We start from the raw sequence: 13,509 nt of genomic DNA, 5'->3' as shown, positions 1-13,509 counted from the left end.
ATATCAGCTTCAAAGCTGCAAATCATAGGATTAGTTAGAAATTAAAATCATACATTGCGGATAATTCCATCTTACAATTTAGTGCATTACTTCAATTTTAAGGTTAGTAACCTTCACAACAGTAGCTTTGTCCACGAACAGTGGGTTTCAAATTTTAGAATAACAAATTATAGTTAGTTCACTACACTATTATAGTTTAATACTAGGCAATCATATGCATTCTTACAATGTTCAGCACTCTTAGGTAGAAATCAATTAATTTAATAAATTTACAATCACTCTACTAAGGCTATGAACCATTTGGTGGATTATTTTAACTTTTGGTTAAAATTTGACAGCTGGAAAGTTATCGATTAACAGACAAGAAGTTAAATTTTGACAACCGTGGCTGAATTCTGCTCGATAACCGATCGATCGGTAGCACAGGGATTTTCGAACATAAGAAATAACTTTCGAAATGTCACTTTTAACCACGAGTTAAATTTAACTCGGCAAATCGTTCACAGCCTAAATACCAAGTCAAGGTAGATGCTCATACAAGTTGTGCTGATGTGCCAATTTGACAGAACGATCGTCCCTCAGCCTGGCTGATCATCGGTGACAGCGGGTGACGTTTTTGTTGGACGCATCGCCTAAGCGACCGGGTTCCCAGATTCACCACCCCTATGGTAGATCGGCAGATTTGCGGCAACAAATAGAATATAACTGTTCGAATCTGATGGGGGCAAAACATGTTTAATTTGCGGGCGGAATTTTCGGACTTTGTTTTGACCGGTACTGTAGATTAAGATCAGAGAACTTCAGCGGCAAAATTGAATGAACTTTTCAGACGTTCCAAGACATGCAGTAAGTCTAAAAAACATCAAGTTAGTTTAAAATTGATTGAGAAAGACTGTGAAGTTCTGCGGACTTCTGAAACATTGTTGGAACTTTAGGGAAGTTATAAACAATTGAGAACTTCAGGACTGTTTCATTATCTTCTGAAAAATAGCAGGGACATTACTGATGTTCCAAGAACAAAGAAGAAGGGTGTCCCAAAACATAACAAAAGTTTAGAAATCTTTGGAAGTAACGTGAACTTCGGAGCAGTTTTGAGAACTCCTGCGAGTACTTTGAGGAAGGTCAGATAACTTAAGGCAGTTTCATTCATGTTAAGATAGTTGCCGGAACATACAAGAAGCTCCGGAAAATTCCGATCATTTCAGAAATGTTCTGGGAAATTCAAGAAAATTGTTTGATCTTCAGAAAAGTTCCACAATTCCGGTGGTATGGTGGTAAGCGTGACTACCCAAAGGGCATGGGTTCAATCCCAGTGGTAAGTTAAGTTGTTGGTCCCGGTTCCTGAGTTGATGGGTCGATATGTATGATCCAGGTGGGGAGCTGCCTTCCTGGCGTCGGTAGAATTAGTACTCAATACGGAAAACAAGATCAACGGAAAACAAATCAAGTTCCATAAATTCTAGGATTATTGCCGGAACATTCCGCAAGTTCTAAAACCTTCAGGAAAGTACAGAGAAGTTCACGAAAGTTTAGAGGTTTTAAAGAAAGATCCGTAAAACGAGTGAGAAATTCAGGAAAGTGACCCCTTAGGACAGTTACAATAAATTCAGGGATGTTTTATTTTTTTAAGTTAATGCTTTCAAGGTTGATTAAAAATGATGAACAATTAGTTTCGATTAACAGGACAGTTCAATTAAATTTAACAAAAATGCAAAAACTTCTTGGAACTGCATAAATTATTTGTTTTGAATTTCAGAAAATTAACCTTAGAGAAGTCCCGAAAATTTCAGGGAAGTCCAAAGAACTCCAGAAAGGTCAATAAAACATCAGAAAATATTGGGGAAATTCACAGAAGTGCAGAGAACTTCAAAGATGTTCGAGAATTCTAGAAAAATGACGGAATGTTAGTGAGGATTTATGGACACCAGGAAAATCGTGGTTACTTAAGGGAAGTTCCTAGAGCTGACGTAAATTAAAATTATCTTTTTATACCATTACAAAGTATCATTTATTTGTAAAGGCTCAATTGCGTTAGCTTTGCGGTGCCGTAATTCAATGAATAATAGCAATATTTCTTATTACTAAAGTTAGTAGAATGGGGACCGAATACTCGTGGCTTACTCGAGGTTAAGGACAACAATTTTTTAACAGGTTGGACGTGGACTTGGGATAAGGTACATGGGGGTGAATTGTCGTGTTAATCTCCGTCGCCGTTAACTTTTTCACTTTCTCATATGCACAGAATGGGAATCGATTTTAGCGATTTTTTATATGGACCACTGTTTGCTCAATCCTATTGCATGAAATTGTGTGTAGAAATATCAAAAGGCAGAAAAAAGTGTTTTTTTTAACTCGTGGAGATTTTGGAACTTGTTGCAGATATTAAATCGCCAGCTTCTCCAGAATTTGTTTTCCAAATTTTCGATTTCATCTGGCTCCTCCGGTAGTTTCAGCTGTTTTCCTTTGACAGATTCTTCAGACATCCCTCGGAAGCTTTTGTCTTAACTTTCTCCGGAGGATTAATTCAACTTAACCTGAAAGTGTACATTCTACATTCCCCTAAAAGAATCTTAAAAACCACTCCTGGAATTTTATTCTAGTTTTCTCGGAATGTTTACCTCAACTTCCGTCCATCTTTCTACGTAAGCTTGTTCCAGTTTTATGAGGATGATTTTTACGGCTCACATCAAAAGAGTCATGCAATTTTTGCTGGAAGTTAATTCCGGTTGAAAAGACTTGTTCTGAAAGTTTCTTCTTACTGACTTTGGCCAATTCTATCGATTTCTCTAGAAAGCTTCTTGCGAGTTCCTCCATATGCCTGCTGACATGCCCCGGAAATGTCTGCCGACTTGTTCTGGAAGTTTCTCTTAAGTTTCTTCCGACTTGCCCCGGAATTTTGAAATATTGGATGTCGGGAGTCTGGCTAACTTTTCCGGAAGTTTTTTTCTGACTGCTCTGGAAGCTCTTTCCAACCTCTCCAAAAAGTTTCCATCAGCTTCCATAGGAAATTTCTTTTAATTTATCGATAGCTCTTCACATAATTAAGGTCTCGGGAAGGTTTTATTTTGAATTTTATTTGGAAATAATGTTTATTTAGCGTGATTTTTTTTAAACCGATTCCTCTTTAAATCAAAATAGCTTCCAAATAATAAAGAAACGAGAATGTTGGAGAAATAAGCAGATGATGATTTTCAGCCATGGTATTTAAATACATTTTTTTTAATTAAGTCATTTTTACAGACAGAAATCCTGGCTGTTCAGGTATGGTCAAAGAACTTAAACCTAAAAAAATGTTTCCAGTTTCAAAATCATTGGAATAAATTCATTGTTCCTGAACAATAAAACAAGTAAGTTCCTTACAATTTGCTCCATAGATCTCTTTAAATTCTCTTTAGAAGGCTCTTTGATTCACTCCTAAATTCTCTTCAAATCTTGCGAAATAAACTCTCCTAGTACTCACTACCTATTCTTCTAGAATTCCCATGGAATTATCTTCGGAAGTTCCCCTAAATTCCACACAGAATTCTCTGGGAGTAGTCCCATAAATACCATGAAACGATCCTCAGAATTCTCAAGGAACTTGCCTTTAAGTTCTGATAAAAATAAAAATGGAACAGTCCTGAAACTCTTTTTTAAGCATTCCGTTAAAATTTATCTCAAAATTCTAATGGGAATTTCCATGAAACTGTCCTCATTATCCCTTTAGAATTATCCTTTGAACTTCCATTGAATTCTTTTCAGAATTCCTTTTGGATTCTTCTTCTTCTTCTCTACTCACAAGAACATTGGAGTGTTTCTTACAAATTCCTTAGAATTCTCCTCAAAATTTCTTTGTAATTTTAGTCAGAACTCCCTTGGGATCCTCCTCAGAATTGTGTCGGGAATATACTTTGAACTCTACTCATTCTTATCTTGGGATTCTTCTTCTTCTTCTTCTTCTTCTTCTTCTTCGCATTTCAAGCTTATTGCATATCCCATATTAGCTTATTGCGTGCTCTCAACTTAGTGTTCGAGATGCATTTCCACAGTTATTAATTGAGAGCTTTTGATGCCTGTACCATTTTTGCATTAGTATAATTGTGTGGCAAGTCCAATCCTACTTCTATGCCCAGGGAAGTCGAGACATTTTCCAACCCGAAAAATTCCTAGACCGGACCGGGAATCGAACCCAGCCACCTCCAGCATGGTCTGGCTTTGTAGCTGCGCCTTTACTGACTGAGCTAAGGGAGGCCCTTGGGATTCTACTCAGAGCTACATTTGAATAATCCTCAGGTTTCACCAGTAATCTTCACTTATCACGTATCACTTCAAGTTTTCCTAACAATTCTTCCCCTGGAATTCTTCTGAGAATTCCGAGGTCCTTGGCAATTCTCATCCAATTAATTAATTTTAGAACAAAAGGTGTGTTTTTTTTTAAAAATCCATTATTAAAAAAAACTGAGCAATGTCCGACGTCTGATATATTTATTTCCATTCCAGATTCATGAAAATTTCTCCAAGTCTGATTTGATCAGGTCCAGGGATTTGAGCAAACTTCTACGGTATTTTCATCTAATCTATATCCCAGAACCCCATCTAATAAAAAATCAAGTTTCAAAATGTATGTTGCTACGGAGCAGTTCCAGGCCAATAGGCGAAACAAAATGAATATTTGTTTCGTTTTTTTTATCTAGTTCGTAATTTTGAAGGCTCAATCGCGTTAGCTTTACGGAACCGATAGTTCATTTTTCTAACAAAATTCACTTATTTCTATGTCCAGTAGGAGCTCGGCCGAATACACCCGAAGTTAGAGGGGTATATTGTAGAAGGATAGGATCATGGATATATCTTGGGCGAGGGTTTTCGTTGTCGCCAGTATGAACGGTAGTGCGGTTCTAGATTCGTCTGGAGACTCATCGAGACGGGGAGACAAGACAAACAAACAGGGATATTAGGGATATAGAGTTGTCTCCCTTAAAAAAATAACAGATACAAAATTGCCGAATGTTTGCAAAAATCTGCATGATTGCCCGTAACACACAATAATGCAATGTTTGATGCAAATCAGAGAAGGCCGAGTTTGTCTAATTCGTCATTTGTCGTGGAACTATTTATCTTCGTATTTTTAATGATTCTTGCGAGAATTGACCTAAATTTCTCTCGATAATTTTTTTTCAAAATCCCCTTGGAATATTCAATAGAAATCTTTTGATATATCCTTTAGAATTTAGAAAGTATTTTCAAAACATAATTCTATGGATTTTCCCTCGGAATTCTAAGAGGATTTGTCTTAGAACTCCGTTGAAATTCTCCTCCAAATGCCCTTGGATTTTCGTTTTGATCATTCCAAAATGTCTTCAGAGTTATTTTCAGAATTCTTTCCGTTCTGCATGATTGCCCGTAACACACAATAATGCAATGTTTGATGCAAATCAGAGAAGGCCGAGTTTGTCTAATTCGTCATTTGTCGTGGAACTATTTATCTTCGTATTTTTAATGATTCTTGCGAGAATTGACCTAAATTTCTCTCGATAATTTTTTTTCAAAATCCCCTTGGAATATTCAATAGAAATCTTTTGATATATCCTTTAGAATTTAGAAAGTATTTTCAAAACATAATTTTATGGATTTTCCCTCGGAATTCTAAGAGGATTTGTCTTAGAACTCCGTTGAAATTCTCCTCCAAATGCCCTTGGATTTTCGTTTTGATCATTCCAAAATGTCTTCAGAGTTATTTTCAGAATTCTTTCCGTTATCCTCCATAACAGTCTTGGAATACAGAACGCCCCGTAACGTGGGTAGATCACCTTTTCGTGGTACGTTACGGGATGTAAGATCTACCACCGATTCCTAGTCCTGACTAATTCAAACTAGGGGAACAGGATTTTCCAGAAATCAAAGAATACATCTTAGTCCTTGTTACTTTGTATGCCTTGTTGATATTGACAAGACTGAACTTTGTCCACCGCGGTTAGTTAGTCTTCATCTTTGTGATTCCTAATCTTCTATTCGTTGTTCCCTAGTTTGAAGTAGTTACGACTAGGGTTCTGATGTCATTATCGGTGTCATTCCTTAATTTTGTTACTAAGAAATCCAATTTTGACTGACAAAGGGGCGCACCTTTTGAGGGTGCTCTAACTCTTCGAAGGGTACAATTAGCACTGTGTTGTTGAGTACTTGGCACTGATGAAGTCTGCGAGTAGTAGACGAAATACGCGAATCTGTCAAAAGATACACACTCAACAAGATCTTTATACTAAAATGTATCATATTGCTGGATGATTGATGCGAGAATTTGAAAAATGCCTGAGAATTCCAGGAATTTACAGGTAGTAGACACCTTGAGTGTTGCTTCCCATCCGACGAAGCACATGACCAGAGATCAACGACCTCGGCTGCGTTTGATTCCGGAAAAGAGTCACTCAATCACCGTCACCACATTTTTAACCTTGAGTTCTGTTCTCTGATTTCTGACTTTACATTTACGAGTTAAAGATTATATTCATCATTTCTAAACAAAGTTTGATTTCATTTCAAAACGACATTCGTCACCTGCTGGATCCTGCTGATTATCTTTCGAATAATCGATTTTATTTAAAAATAAACAGACCGATTAGCATATCGTCTTTTGCCACCTTCTGCAAATTGTGTTGAACATTCATTCCCGCTGAAGAAAACATTGTAAAAGAAACCATTGAGTCGCGCCCAACGATCAATAAACCGATCGTAAAACCGGACTACCGGATACAAACGCCAACCGAGTGTGTGTGTCGCTCATTTTAACGGTCCGGCAAATTACCCAATCCTCAGCTGAGACCCACCCACTCTTTGCATAAACTTAAAGCCCACCTGTGCCTTTGCCACCTACCTCAATTTCTTTCCGATAGAAATCCTCGATCGTCGGGTCGTACTTTTCGATGAAGCAACCGGACACGAACTGCACGGTGAGGGCCGATTTGCCAACTCCACCGGAGCCCAGTACAACGACCTTGAATTCGCGCATTTTGCTGCTTCGATTGCCGCAGGGCTCTGACTGGTGACTCGCTTTGCTGGCTCACTCGCTCCTTCCCTTCACTTCCTTCGCACCGGCCAACGAACGGGCGCGCTCAACTGCTCGAGTCGATCTCGTTGATCGCTCAGACGGATTAAAAAAAAATGACGATGATAATAATAACAAAACACACACAAACACTTCGACTCGCACAGCGCGGCTGGAGCGAAAATTTCAGTAAACTTTCCACGCTTTTATGCTTTTCTGATTTTCTTCACATAAAAAAAAAACACAAACACAAGCAACACTGCTGAGAGGAAAGAAAGATAAATAAAATTATTAACTGGCACTGGACTTCACTGTGATCTCTACTTTTTTTTTTAAACTTCTTTTGATGTGACTACTATTTCACCATAAACGCGCTCAATTGATTACTATTGCGAAAATCAAACGAAACAGAAGCAACAAAAAAATCGAATCGAAAACGAGCGCCGAACAAATTGCCGCAACTTTTCTCGCTCTCTTTGCTCCGCTTCGCACGTTCTTCTCCTGTGCACAACTTTCTTCCGATTTATCGCTCACTTGATCAAGCCTTGTTGGTTGGTGTGTGAGTGCCCGGACCGACCACAGTGTAATTACTATCTCGGTTATGTGCTTCTTTTAATCTTAACAATATTTTTTTTTACTTCTTCACTTCTTCCCTTTGGCAGCCACTGATGTTTTTTCTTTTTCTTTCTTGGAATTACGATACGTACCAACGGACGTTGATTACTAATCGGCTGCTGACTTGACTACTACTCTTTTGCGCGCTACTGAGCGATAACTTTGTTGTAGCAGTCACATACACTCACACTGTAAACACTGAGATACTGGGTAGAGGTGGTGGTGGTGATGGTGGTGGTTGCTTTCACGCCGAGATGATAACCAATGACGAATGATTGAACAATGAACCAATTGTATGCTGGTCGTACACTTATTACACACAGATACACCGAAAACGACGACGACGACGATGAGTAGGTATACTAAATAGATTCACAAACTTCGCCGCTCTGGGCTGGGACGAGATAACGGATCTGCTGTAGCTGGGGCCCTGGATCCGATCCAAATTCACACTGCCAGATCATTGACTTGACTGGATGGGAAAATGTTCCACCGAAGACGGCGGCGACGACAATGAAACCGAAATTTCCCCGAAAAGTCGTAAAGATCGCCCGTTCTGGTTTGCCAATTGTTCTTCTGCTAATTTCGCCGGAATCGTCGGGTACAATTGAAGATTAGTTTTTTTTTTCTTTTGGTCCGTAGGATTTTTTGCGAACTAACAGATAACGATCATTTTATTCCGATAGCGTGCCGTTGTTGTAAATCTTGCAGTCGTTCATTGTGCGTTCGTTCACCGATTCGGTTCAGTCAGTCTTTGGAAAGGAAGATCCGATGATTTGGCGGATCTTGTTCGCTCATTTGCGGGGTGGCGATTTTGATATGAGGGGAGACACTGGACTGTCTGTGCCTGAGGCGTGATCCGTGGTCGGTTTCCTGTCGTTTGGATTAGCGATGAAAATTGCTGAAACGAAAGAGAGAGAGAGAGTAATATGTAATATAGTAATTAATATGATTGTGCAGGAAGGTTTAGTTTAGTTTCCTTTATCAACCGTCAAAGCCCCAAGTTGGCAAAATGCGTCAGTACGCCTGTTCTGTGGGACACAGTACGCCTATCCTGTTCCCGAGAAGCGAGCTTGCTCACAACATCAAGGGAGCTCCCCAAGTCACCGATTAAGGTGTGGGGAGGCCCCATAAGGGGGTCTCAAAAAAGGTGAGCCCAGAAGGTAGTCCCCTTAATACAGCGTGGTTCTATTACAGAGTTTAATCATTTCTAGATAGAGCTGGAATTAGGGCGTAACAGCCTTTGTAAACAATGACTTTTATCGATGATTTCTATTAACTCAAGGCATGCCCACACAAATCATCATAACCGTCGAAATCGTCCCCTACCCGGTGTTGTTGATTTGCGTTGGCAAGTCTTAACTTTCTAGAAACCATCGAAAGAAGTCATTGTTTACAAAAGCTGTTACGCCCTAATTCCAGCTCTATCTAGATTGTATTGCGGTCGCAGTTCCTGTTGAAATTGCTGCCGGAGTTGTAGTACAGGTAGCTGTCGTCTTGTAAGTTGCGGTGGGTTAGTTGGTATATGTATACGTTCTGTTTCAAGTCGTGGTGTGAGCAAATATTCATATCATAATCATTGTGAGTAAAGAGGGTTATCATAATGAGATCCCGTCGTTTGTGGTTCCAAATTGAGCTGTTCCAGGGAATCGACCTTCTCCGATTTGTATGATATTGTTCGGATTGTTTAGTTAAGGGCAGTGATTCATATACAGTACTTTCCCCAATTTGTCAGCTCTATTGGCGTAGCTAGAAAATTCATCTGGAGGGGGCCTAGGGGGGCCTGTTGATTTTTTTTTAGTTTTGCTAAACTACGGTTAAATATAAATTCGCAAAGATGCTTGTTTTTGGGTACATTTTTTCTGTGACCAATAGTATCACATTGAGGCTTACTTTTTTTAATTTATATTTATTTCATAGCAATGATTAGGACCTCCATTGGAGGAGCCTTAAAAACTTACTGATTTGGGACCAGCAATGATCGTTTGTTCATGCTTTTTAAAATGAAATCACATAGCTTCCGGATGTCAAAAATTTCAGCATCTCAAACTTAAGAAAATGCTCAGAGTTAGGTAATTCCATGAATTTTATATCTAGCTTTTTTTTAGATTCTGAATATTTCATCAACAGTTATATCTTAGACATAGGAACCAAAATTAAATTCTAGGAGATTGAATTTGAAATATGGTAGAATGCACACAGCATAAATTTCATACATTTAGGACTTATACATGTTCAAGATTAAGATTTAAAACTACAAGGGACAGCCCTATGGGGTTGTACGCAATGGTGACATAGGACTACGTGGTCTTATATAAAAAATGTTATAAATGTTAACAGCAGCAGGAGCTTGTGTTTTCTGTAGGAATAGGAATTTGAGCGGGGTTCTCTCTGTTTATACTCTTTAGTGTGACGCGCTTGACATAGATGGCCCACAGCGACTCACGAAGAGCTACTGATTCCGATCAATAGCGTTGCGGCTTCTTCCTCCGTCTATGGATGCTCATGTGGGCTGCAGCTCGCTGCTTGCAGGCAGTCTTTCGTTGTGTACTGGAGAACACCAACATTCTCCACGCGGTGATTGAAAAAACACCGTTTGGTGAGATCAGATGAAATTCAACTTTGAAATCTGTGCTAGGGAAATCGCTTTTCGGGCGCAATCGGTGATAATTTTAACTATCATAGCAACAGTTCCACATTCGTGCAATTTTCAATAGTGACATTTTGAAAAAATGATAAAGGATTAATTTTAACGGATTCGTAGAAAAAAATCCTATCGATTGGCGTATTAAGAATTAAAATCGATCTTCTCTGGATCAAAATCGGACCACTTTCAAGCCGCGACCAACTTTGGTTTTTGAAATCACACTCCCAAAGTTGCCTTAAAGTACATGGTATGTTAGATTTAAACATATCTAGATAGGGCTGGACTTAGGCATAACAACTTTTGTAAACAATGACTTCTCTCGATGCTTTTTAGGAATTCAAGGCACGCCCACGCAAACCAACATTACCGTCAGGTAGGGGAAGTCTTATCATACCTGATGGTAATGTTGATTTGCTTGGGAGAGTCTTGACTTTCAAGACATCATCGAAAGAAGTCATTGTTTACAAAAGCTTTTACCTCCTAATTCCAGCTCTATCTTAATATGGGAAGTGACGTCCGATTGATGACCTTGACAAATGTCCAAAAAATACTCTTTTAAAAATTTATGGTGGTCCTGAAAAGGACCCTTTTGTCTTGATGGTTGAGTAATGCTGAGTTAATATGGTGTTAAACACAGATGAGACTGGTGAGCTGTATGTTGTTTTGAATGAGGGTGACGCGCTTGGCATAGATGACCCACAGCGGCTCACGAACAACTACTGATTCCGATCAATAGCGGTGCGGCTTCTTCCTCCTTCTATGGATGCTCATGTGGGCTGCAGCTCACTGTTTACAGGCAGCTTTTCGTTGTGTACTCGAGAACACCACCACTCACCACGCAGTGATTGAATAAACACCGTTTGGTGACATCAGATGGAATTCAACTTTGAAATCTGTGCTAAGGAAATCGCTTCTCGTGCAATTTTCAATAGTGACATTTAAAAAAAAAAAGTGATAATATCTTGCATTAAACAGATGCGTAGACATATTTCTGTTCAATTGGTGTTAAAATTATTGAAATTGGTCTATTGGCAGCTGAAAATGTTAACGTTCAAAATCTTTCATAATTTTGTTACATGTTCCATTTTCGGTTTTCACAGAATGTACCCCCATATAGAAATCACAGACGGAGTCTTACGTCAAAAATTTCGAAAAATATTGAAACGTCTGGTTATAATTTGTCATGATTCTGATATTTGAAGAGAACAGAAAGTAATAAAGCACTTATTCAGAACAATTTTTCCGCAATGCATCGAATTTACTAACATTGGGAGTCAATCAAGATTTTACTTTAATTCTAATCGAAAGGAATGAACTCGAAACTTGATGATTCTGTCCCAGATAATAATGTAATTATTTTTACAAAAGCACTGGGATTTATATTTATTTTAGATGATGTTAGTTTTGGTTATACCCATTTGGAACCAATCAATTATTTTCACGAGCTCTTACAGTGTTCTTGATTTATTTAATAAAAAATACACACAAAAAGCATGGATTATTTATATGTGATAAAGCATTCAAACTATCCTGCAGCTGATTCCGGGCATAGATTTCATCGAAAAGAAAGGAATTTATACATATTAGATATATGTAGAAATTTCCATCTCTTCGTTAAAATTCATGTCCGGATTTCAGCTGCTGAAGTGCTAATTCTTGACAATATAGCTAAATCACCAAGGCACCGGTCTTCCCTACCGAGGGGGCGACTCTATCTAAGATACAGAAAATGTTTTCCTTTGCTATTGTGAGATGCACTCGCGCTTAATAGATAGAAACACTATTGATAATGATTTTGAAGATTTCCTGCAAAAAAGGTGGAGAGCGATGCGAGTAGATGTAAGTGATGATTTTTTTTTGTAGATTGTTTCGCTAATGTGAGATTTTTTGACCATTTAAAATCGAGATTTAGATGTGTCGCACCCCTCGGTCCCTACAGAGAATGAACAAACATTTCCATAAAATCTAGATTCCATCAGATTCAATTAGCTGGAAAACTTTTGAATATTGAAATGCGGGGATTGATCACTATTTAACGTAAATTTCTACAATAAACTAACTTGGTATTTGAATCAGTAGCTATGAGGGCTCCATCTTCCTGCATAATTTTTTACAATATTGGATATTTTGTTGATTTTTAGGAAATTTTTTAAAATCTTAAATTTGAAAATATCGATATGGGGTGAAATTGATCAACCCCATCAAATGGCTTCCCAGTGCATTTCTAGTAATTGTTCTTATTAAATGTGGGTTCACTGAATCCGATTTAGATGCTTGAATCCGATTTAGACCCATGTGTGAAAAGAGTTTTCAGCAGAAACGCCAAAAAAAATGTCCTCAATGCACAGTTGCGTCTAAATGTAGGCAATTTCATTCAAAGTACTGGTAATTTTGCGCAAAATCCTGGATTTCTTGATATTTGAAACATTCTACCGCATTTATTAAATCATTCGGATTCATTGACACTTAGTTTAGAAAAACGTGATACTTGAATGGTAATGACATCAATCGTTGCAGTCCAATGATCGTTTGTATGGATGTTGATATTGTATGCCACTTAACGTCAGTTCTATAAAACTGAAATTTATGCAATAAAATTGTTTTTTTTTGGTTTCGAAAAACACATCAAGGCAATCATTGGAGTCTACTGATGATATACTTTTAAGATTTCTCTTGATATCTATCACCGACCATGTTATACGTGCCAATTAAAAGTGCAGCGTATTATGATCAATTTCGCCCCGGTGATCAATTTTCCCCCGGATTACGGTACTTCCTGAACAACCTACAGTCTTGGAAGAACATTGCATTTTTAAACAGTTTGAGATCCCTTGGGGCAAGACAGCTTTCGATCATGAGTATAATCGGAGTTAATTTTGAGTAACTCTGAGTAACTTGCATTGCTTAACAGCATTTACACATAGCAACCTGGTTGTTTGGTTGAAACCGATGCTTTCAAGCAAAGATAATTCAGTGACAACATTTCAAAGGGGCGTAATTGCATTTGTAAATTTGTAATACGTACTTCAACATTTTAAGCGGTGCCCTTTCAAACTAAAGCTTAACCAAGAAGATATTTCGGCAATGGAAAGGCAATTGCACTTTCGTATAGTACGCTGCGAAACATTAACAACCACATAATACGGATTCTGATGGACAATCACAAGAAGGATTCAGGACAGTCCCAGAGGGATTCTGGACAATCCCCAGAAAACTTCGGACAATCTCT

At 38.3% G+C, this 13,509-nt stretch overlaps 1 protein-coding gene across 2 annotated transcripts in view; it reads right to left on the bottom strand.

Annotated features, from left to right (window-relative positions):
• Positions 1 to 13,509, bottom strand: part of Rap2l (Ras-associated protein 2-like) — a 528,640-nt gene that overhangs the window by 470,440 nt on the left and 44,691 nt on the right. The window contains exon 2 of one of the 2 annotated variants that reach the window (XM_065221952.1): positions 6,848 to 7,277. In XM_065221952.1, the coding sequence (XP_065078024.1) occupies positions 6,848 to 6,982 (135 nt within the window). In that variant the 5' untranslated portion in view covers positions 6,983 to 7,277. Of the gene's footprint in view, positions 1 to 6,847; positions 7,281 to 13,509 lie in introns of those variants that run through there. The other variant, XM_065221951.1, reaches the window with a different exon arrangement.

This window comes from Ochlerotatus camptorhynchus, unplaced genomic scaffold, assembly GCF_037179485.1.
Source record: "Ochlerotatus camptorhynchus isolate MF236.1 unplaced genomic scaffold, CSIRO-AGI_Acam_v1.1 ptg000150l, whole genome shotgun sequence".
Taxonomy (NCBI): Eukaryota; Metazoa; Arthropoda; class Insecta; order Diptera; family Culicidae; genus Ochlerotatus; species Ochlerotatus camptorhynchus.
This window is presented reverse-complemented; position numbering and strand designations above follow the sequence as displayed.